Below are 7,771 nucleotides of genomic sequence, written 5' to 3'. Positions count from 1 at the left end.
AAGGTTGGGCAGCCGATGGCTGGATTCTGTGCTTTACTTTTGTTTTGAATAATGTGGTCCCCATTGAGGATTTTGAAGACTGCAATAGGGTCCCCTCTTAAGCGCCTCTTTTCTAAGTTGAATAAGTTTAATTGCTGATCGGGGTCTTCATAACTCAGGACTTCTATCCCTTTAGGGACCGCAGTTACTTTGTGTTTTTATTATTCTGGGGTTTGTATATGAATATACAAATTGAGTATGATTCAGGAGAACAGATTGGCTTTTAGGAAGAAGGAGCCTTTTCCTTTAGAATACTTGTCATACGAGGTAGATAGATAGATAGATAGATAGATAGATAGAATGCACTTTATTGATAAACATTGGAGCCTTTTTGAAAAATAATACTGTTGCTGGATACTGTGACACGTCAGGAATGCATCCATGTGCACTTTTAATTTACTGCAATGCCCACTGTAAGGACCGGAGACACTCTATATTTTGAGGTCTAAACAGTCTATAACAGTCTATATTTTGAGGTCTAAACAGCTTTTATTAACAAGCAAAGCTGAATGCCAGGCTCATAATACTGGCAAACGTGTGGCCGTAAGGGTGAACGTTTAGTGAGCCGGCCGCCACCGTCATGTCCCAGGCGTCCACAAAACCCACGTTGATTCCTTGGAAGACCTCCCGGAGCACCAGGTACTGGGGGTAGCCATAGAGGTCCCCCTTCATTTCCACCGGAGCCTGCAGTTCTCGGGTGTTTTCTGACTTGATGATGACTTTGGTGTCCGGGCTGCGGAGGAGGAGGCGCTCTACCGCTCGGCGGATGTTCAACACCCGCTTGATGAAAATCTTAATAGGGAAGAGTCTAAAGTGCTGTCCCAAGGTTATAACAAATATGGTGTCCTTTCCGCCAGCACGCTGGTCGATCTGCCGGCTGGTGTACATGTCTTCCTTGAAGTAGTAGAAGCTTGGATGTTCCAGGGGGAAGCCGTGTCTCTTGTAGGAGACGTAAATGTCCTTTTCCGTGTTCATGGCTTCCAGGTCCAAATACCAATCGTCCCCACCTGACCCATGGTAACGGAAATATTTCACGACTGCAGGAAGCAAACACAAGTGTTAGTGGCTGAAGAGATTCCAATCAAACAGCGTAAAGAGTATCTATTGTCAAAAACTACAAATACATTTGTATTTCTATATTGAATTCCCATAAGTTCCACATCCATCTAGAAGTTTACAAACTTACTTATTGAAGATGCCCAAAGGATGTATGTTCTGAATGCATAAATAATAGATGACAATTGTAAGCACCCCCCGGCCATGTTATTTGGTTTGTCTTATTTTTTAATAACAACTTTTAATGTTGATAATAGGTAGAAGCTGTGAGGGAGCGTGGCTGAGGTTTGCATAAGGGAGTCAGGAAATGCCCTTTCCAAAGACATCATCACCTTTCCCTGGGTAAGACAATAGTGTCTCTCTACCATACATATTATTTTTCCTGCAACAAAGACAAAGTGGGTATAATTATAAGGGATTCACAGAACAATACCACATTATGACCACTAGATAGAGCTGAGGAGCATTGGAAATAAATATTTAATTTCTATGCTCATCACTTCCATCTAGTGGCCATACTATGGTATTTTCCTAATATTTATTTCGACCTGAAAAGAAAATATACTAATACATTTGTTTTTGCCTCCATTCACAAGAACGAACGTTCACAGAGTTTGGCAAGACAAATGGTTTTGCAAGTTTTTATCAATACACACTATAAAGTAAGTTCAAGTTGTCCCCTACTTTTGATGCCTCCTGTAAAGTGCATGATGAACTGGTGCATTGTTGAATCTCCTATAAGGAACAGTTTTTTTCTCTCCAGGCATTTAAGGAAGTCCTCCCCGGTATTGTAGACGGTCATGTTGCAGTAGACGGGTTGCCAAATATTGTTGTAAAAATATCCACTCGGCAGAGGAGATCCCATGCCGGTCTGGCATTTTGGCTTTGGGGTTTCTGCTACAACTAGATAGAAAAGAGAAGGGAAAATTGGATCATAGATTGAGAAACTTTGTATGTCAAGTAAGAAAAAACTATACATCTTAGATTTACAACCCAACTCTTAGGCCAACCATGGATTAAACCCACTTCCTGTGAGCGCAGGGTGTCAAGGATCCTCCCCGCCCCCCCACTGAGCTCAAAAGAGAATGCATTCTGCTACTCCCAGCATCAACTAGGATCTGCCCAATTTCGAAAGAAGAAGTGAATGCCTTTGGTCCTGGCCAGGAACACCAGGAACAAATGTGTGTATAGGATTTTCTTTTTCACAGACACAGGGGTGCACCCTGTGGGTCGGGGGTGGCTGGGATATAAACAGGGGTGGGGAAATAGGTGTTTTGTAATGCTGAGTTTATGTCTTACTCTTAGCTAGGTATTAATCACAAAATAAGTAACATACAGTATATTGTACTCTTCCCTTTCTCTGCTCTACTTAAAAATCATGTAAATTAGGAGTATAATATTATGTCAATAACAAAGTCTTGTCAGCAATACGTGTTGTACAATCCTATTGTTATTCTTATAATAACTGTTGTACCAGAGGCGTAACTAGAACCCTCAGGGCCCCGGTGCAAGAAAACCATAAAGGGTCCCCCCCCACCCCCGGAAAAAACATGATTTTGATACCTTTTTTCCCCCCAATATATAAAACATTAAACCATTTCTATGCTCTGGTGTTTGATAGTTGATCATGGATGGGGGTTAGCCAGAGAGGAGGAAGTACAAAAGGGCATTTGTATTATTAGATATTACGGTTAATGGGTCTAAGTAGAGATACTTCACTAGTCATACATTGACCAGTGTGGGACTCACAGTTGAGCATTATATGGTTATCTGATTCCCACTCAGACTTTCAGCATCTAGCAGAGGGAAGTCTTCCAGTACCAATTTCCTTTGCGGCTCTGAGAAGTAATCTCTTTAAATGTTAAGAGTTACAAAGGAATCGGATACTGGAAGATGTCAATGTGACGGTTGAGTACTATCCTTATATTATCACTGTACCAATACATAAGTATCTTTCATATACACATCCAAAAAATCATTGCAAAGACTAAAGTTCCCCCTTAAAGACACTTTACATAATTTAGTTTTTTTGATAAGCAAGCTTTATTGACATGTTGAATTTGGATGAATCAATATCTGAGCAGAATTTTTAACAGAAGACGGAAAGGGATGCTTACCTCTACAGGCATTGATGGAGATAGAGTCAAAGGTCTGAGGGATATCAACAGCAATGTTGGACCTTTAAAAAAAATTGTGTTCTTTAAGAAATGTATTATGTGCTTCACCTACTTTAACATTTTATTTTGTTGAAATGATATTCAGAACCAAAAAAGGAAAACTTTGAAGGAGAACTATGAGGTGGGTGCTTTTCACTCACCTCATAGTTCTAGCCGACCTGTGACAATGAGACTGTCACAGGTCGGCTCAGTAGATCGGGAAGTGAGCGAACACATACCGGTGTTCGTTTACTTCTCGATCCTGTCACGGCTCTCTGCCGTGACAGGGGATGGGCTGGATTCTCCCCTTCCCGCTCCGATCCACCAGCGCTGACTGGTGGAACGGACGGGGCGGGTACAGCTAGGTAGATAGGCAGAGCCAGCTGTCACTCACGCAGCTGGGAAGATCTCGACATCGATGTCGGGATCCGCTCCGGCTGCGGCGTCTCAGTATACCGCGAGCTGTAGCTCGCGGTATACTGAGCCTAGGGTAACGGGAGGACGCTAGTTTGTGTCCTCCCGTTACCCTAAGGAGAACTATGGGGAAAAACACTGACCCCATAGTTCTCCTTTAAGTAAGGGGTTTCCTTTCCCACAGTAAAGGTTCCTTCTTCTAATGACTACCAAAGTAAGGGGGCACCTCTGTCACTGACCACTAATGAAATGGGGCCCTTTTCCCATTTACCAACAATGTAAGGGGACACCTCTCCCATTCAGTATCCTATCACTAAAGTAAAGAGTCTTTCACTGACCACCAATATAGGGAGGATCTTAGTGAGAAGTCCTTTTCCACTGGCCACCAATGTAAGGAGGCCCACAGTGCAGATAGTCTGTTACTCTGTCTTCTATTTAAATAGAAAATCTTTGCATCTCCTACCAGTGTTCCTTTAAGGATTATGAACAGAAGTAAGGGCTATATAATATAAGCATTTAATATCAATACTATTTAAATTAGGATAATTTGTAGTTGTATTATCCTATTGGACACAAGGAGCAGCAAGCTACCAAACCAGCCCAAATTTAGCTTTTGCACAGCCACAGGCTTAAGGGCCTCCAAGCAGATTCCAAGGCATTCCTAGGACAGATGGTGCATATAATTCCTCCAGCCTCATCCGGAATTCCACCCTGGCACATGCATTTTAAAGCAGCATCAACAGAAGCCATTCATATGGCATCTTTTCAACATGCCCAAACCATATTAACAAACAAATACCTTTTGCAGAGAACTTAGGGTACCTTTGGAAGGCACTGTATGTAGTGTTGATGGAAACAGTACCTTTCAAATAGTTTCCTTTCATCAGGAGTGATATGCGATATAAAAAGATGGTAGCCTCTCATTTCATTCAGACTTTCGCAAGTGAAGTTGGGAGCTTTAAAACAGTAGAAGGCCTCTTCATATAAGGGGTCTAGGTACTCACAGATCTCCTTCCCCTCTTCTTCATACAGTTTAAAAGCACACTTAGTCACAGCATATTTACCCAACATTTCAAACTTTCCCTCAAACGCAAGAGCCCCTTGACTGGCATGCCTTGACCTCCAGAGAGGTGCCACCCCTTCACTTGGGTGGAACAACCAAATGGATACTTTGGCATCACCTGCCCAATATAAATGAAAGCGAACATGGTATGATCCATTATTCAGGTCCTCTAGTTGTCCGGACACAGAAGCTCCAAGTCCTGAAGAGAAGAGCCTGGCTCTTATGAAGTCCCCCCCGTGCCTCTTCCTGTTGCCCAAGTGATCAAACATATCAATCTGTACCACCAATTCTTCTCCAACACAGTATTGTTCCTTTGGATTGGCTATAAATGCTTTGCTATGTTTTCCACTTGTGGTTCTATTAAAATGTGTGAATGGAGCGATGGGGATGAGTTTTTCAATCCTGTCAAACATGGCGTCTATTTTCATTTGGAGGTCTGTTTTCTTTGGGGGTTGGGTCGTTAGGTTCAGAGTGTTTTCATTCTTGTTTGACCAATAGCAGTTCTGAAAAGCATTCCTAAGGGAATTCTGTAAATTAAAAATAAAACATACATAACATATTTGTTCTGATGTAAACCAGTCAAATTTTTTTTTGAAATATTATCTTAAGATACCCAGAGCTTTGTGTGTTTTGTTAATTGGATCTTTCTTTGCAAACCACCATTGGGTAGTATGGTGGCTTAGTGGCTTGCACTGTGACCTTGTATGCTGGGGTTTGAGATATAACTCTGCCTGGAATATGGTCTGCATGGAGTTTGCACATTATTCCCATGTTTAAGTGGATTTCTTTTTGTTTTTCTCCTTCAATGTAAAAAGAATCTTCTAGGTTAAGCTTTATGGCTCATGTGCTTACAAGAAATGGAGAGAAGAGGTCAGTCTAGTCTACTGCTTTTGCACAGATTGGAAAGGGTGGGTACCAGCTCTGTAAGTGTTACTTAGGTGCGGCCAAAGCAGGGGCGGACTGGGCCAGGGGACAATTCAATCTCTGATGTACCTTAAAAAAGGCTGCTGCTGCATTGGCATGGCTAGTTCGGGGCTCCTTCACAGCCACCTGCATTTTCCTCCACCCACTTTAGCTGCTATAGGCTAGGAAGAAGACTGTAGCACCACCAGTCTGTGTTACACTATTGACCTCTGCACTCTGCGTTACACCACTGTCCTCTGCACTCTGCATTACTACTGACCTCTCCTTTACTACTGACCTATGCACTCTGCTTTAAATTACTGACCTCTGCAGTCTGTGTTATACCACTGACCTCTGCACTCTGTTACACCACTGACCTTTGCACTGTGCATTGCTTACTACTGACCTCTGTACTCTGCCTTCCTGCTAACCTCTTAACTCTGCCTCTTAACACTGCGTTACGCCAATGACCTCTGGAGTCTGCATTACATTACTGATCTCTGCACTCGGCATTACTACTGACCTCTGCACTCTGCGTTAAACCACTGACCTCTCCAGTCTGCGTTACACCACTGTCCTCTGTAATCTGTGTTACACCACTGTCCTTTGCACTCTGCATTACTACTGACCTCAGGTCATTACTACTGACTTCTGCACTCTGCGTTACACTTATGAGCTCTGCACTCTGTGTGCACTGTAAGTCCCTGTTTTTTCTGCATTACACTACTGACCTCTGCACTCTGTGTTACACCACTGACACCACTGACCTCTCCTCTCTGCATTACTACTGACCTCTGAACTCTTTGTTACACCACTGACCTCTGCAATCTTTGTTGCGCTATTGACCTCTGCAATCTGCATTACATCACTGCCCTCTGCACTCTGCATTGCTCACTACTGATCTCTGCACTCTGCATTACTCACTACTGACCATTGCACTCTGCATTACACTACTGGCCCCTGCACTTTGCATGACTTACTACTGACCACTGCACTCTGCATTACACCACTGGCCTCTACACTCTGCATTACTTACTACAGACCTCTGCCCTCTATGTAATGTACTACTGACCTCTGCACTATAGAGGGATTTATGAAAGCTGGCGCACACAGAATCTGGAGGAGCTGCCCGTAGCAACCAATCAGTTTCTGTCTTCAGTTTTTTCAATTAAACTTTGAAAATGAAAGCGGGAAGCTGATTGTTGCCATGGGCAACTGCTCCAGATTCCATCTGCACCGATTTTGAGAAATTCCCCTCCATGTGTTACTACTGACCTGTTCATTCTGCTTTACAAACTCCTCACAGAAGAAGCAGAAGGGGAGCAGAGCAAGACTGGGTTCAGATGAGGAGTCCTAAAAATCATGCTGGGGAAGGAGTGCCTTAGTACCGTTCATGGAGCGGAGGGAGGCCGGAACCATGAGGGGAGCCCAGCGGGAAGAGAGCACAATCCCCCATCCCCTCCCTTTCATTGACTTTTTGGTGAGTCCTTATGTCACCCGACCACTCACACTATCGTTACATGGATGGTGAAAGTGGCAGCTGGGGGTAGGGAAGAGACAGGGGAAGGAGAGGGAGCGCGAGGTGGGGCCAAGTTGCTGCACCAAGGGCCCCTGAGTTGTACTTCCCCCCTGGGCCAAATGTTGCCAGTCAGCCCCTCGGCCAGGGTTTCCTGTAGACAGGTGAGGCAGCTACCTCAGGCTCTGCTGGGAGCAGTGGGTTGTGAGTGCACAGTAACGCCCCTATTGGCCCCACTGAAGCAATGCCCCTTGTCCACTGCAAACTCTGAATCTTGATGGGCGCAGGGGTTCGGAGCCTGCAGAGGGCAGCCACATGGTGCCTCCTACAGACTTTGAATTGGCCTGTTTCATTGCTTGGCCACATTACAGGAACAGGAAATTCAAGGAACTTTTTTTTTTTTTAAAGAACTTCAGAGGATGCGTACTAGGATGCGTACCTGACTGTCTTCAGAGGAGTGACCTTTTACACTGGTGAATCCTGACCAGATGTAGGCAGTATACCTACATCTAAAGGAAAAAGGTCACTCCTTTGAAGACAGTCAAGTACTCATCCTAGACAGGGAGGAGGACTGGTTTAAATGAGGTGTGAAAGAGGCCATATATGTAAAAATGGAGAAGCCAG

At 44.0% G+C, this 7,771-nt stretch overlaps 1 protein-coding gene across 1 annotated transcript in view; it reads right to left on the bottom strand.

The window, feature by feature from the left end:
• Nucleotides 1-505: 505 nt before the first annotated feature.
• Nucleotides 506-7,771, bottom strand: part of LOC108796263 (NXPE family member 4-like) — a 12,742-nt gene continuing 5,476 nt past the window's right edge. The window contains exons 2-5 of the mRNA XM_018567724.1: nucleotides 4,528-5,255; nucleotides 3,213-3,274; nucleotides 1,780-1,998; nucleotides 506-1,076 (exon numbers count right to left, since the gene is read on the bottom strand). Coding sequence (XP_018423226.1) covers nucleotides 532-1,076; nucleotides 1,780-1,998; nucleotides 3,213-3,274; nucleotides 4,528-5,255 — 1,554 coding nt within the window. The 3' untranslated portion in view covers nucleotides 506-531. The remainder of the gene's footprint in view (nucleotides 1,077-1,779; nucleotides 1,999-3,212; nucleotides 3,275-4,527; nucleotides 5,256-7,771) is intronic.

Source organism: Nanorana parkeri, unplaced genomic scaffold, assembly GCF_000935625.1.
Source record: "Nanorana parkeri isolate BGI_ZX_2015 unplaced genomic scaffold, ASM93562v1 scaffold1087, whole genome shotgun sequence".
Taxonomy (NCBI): domain Eukaryota; kingdom Metazoa; phylum Chordata; class Amphibia; order Anura; family Dicroglossidae; genus Nanorana; species Nanorana parkeri.
This window is presented reverse-complemented; position numbering and strand designations above follow the sequence as displayed.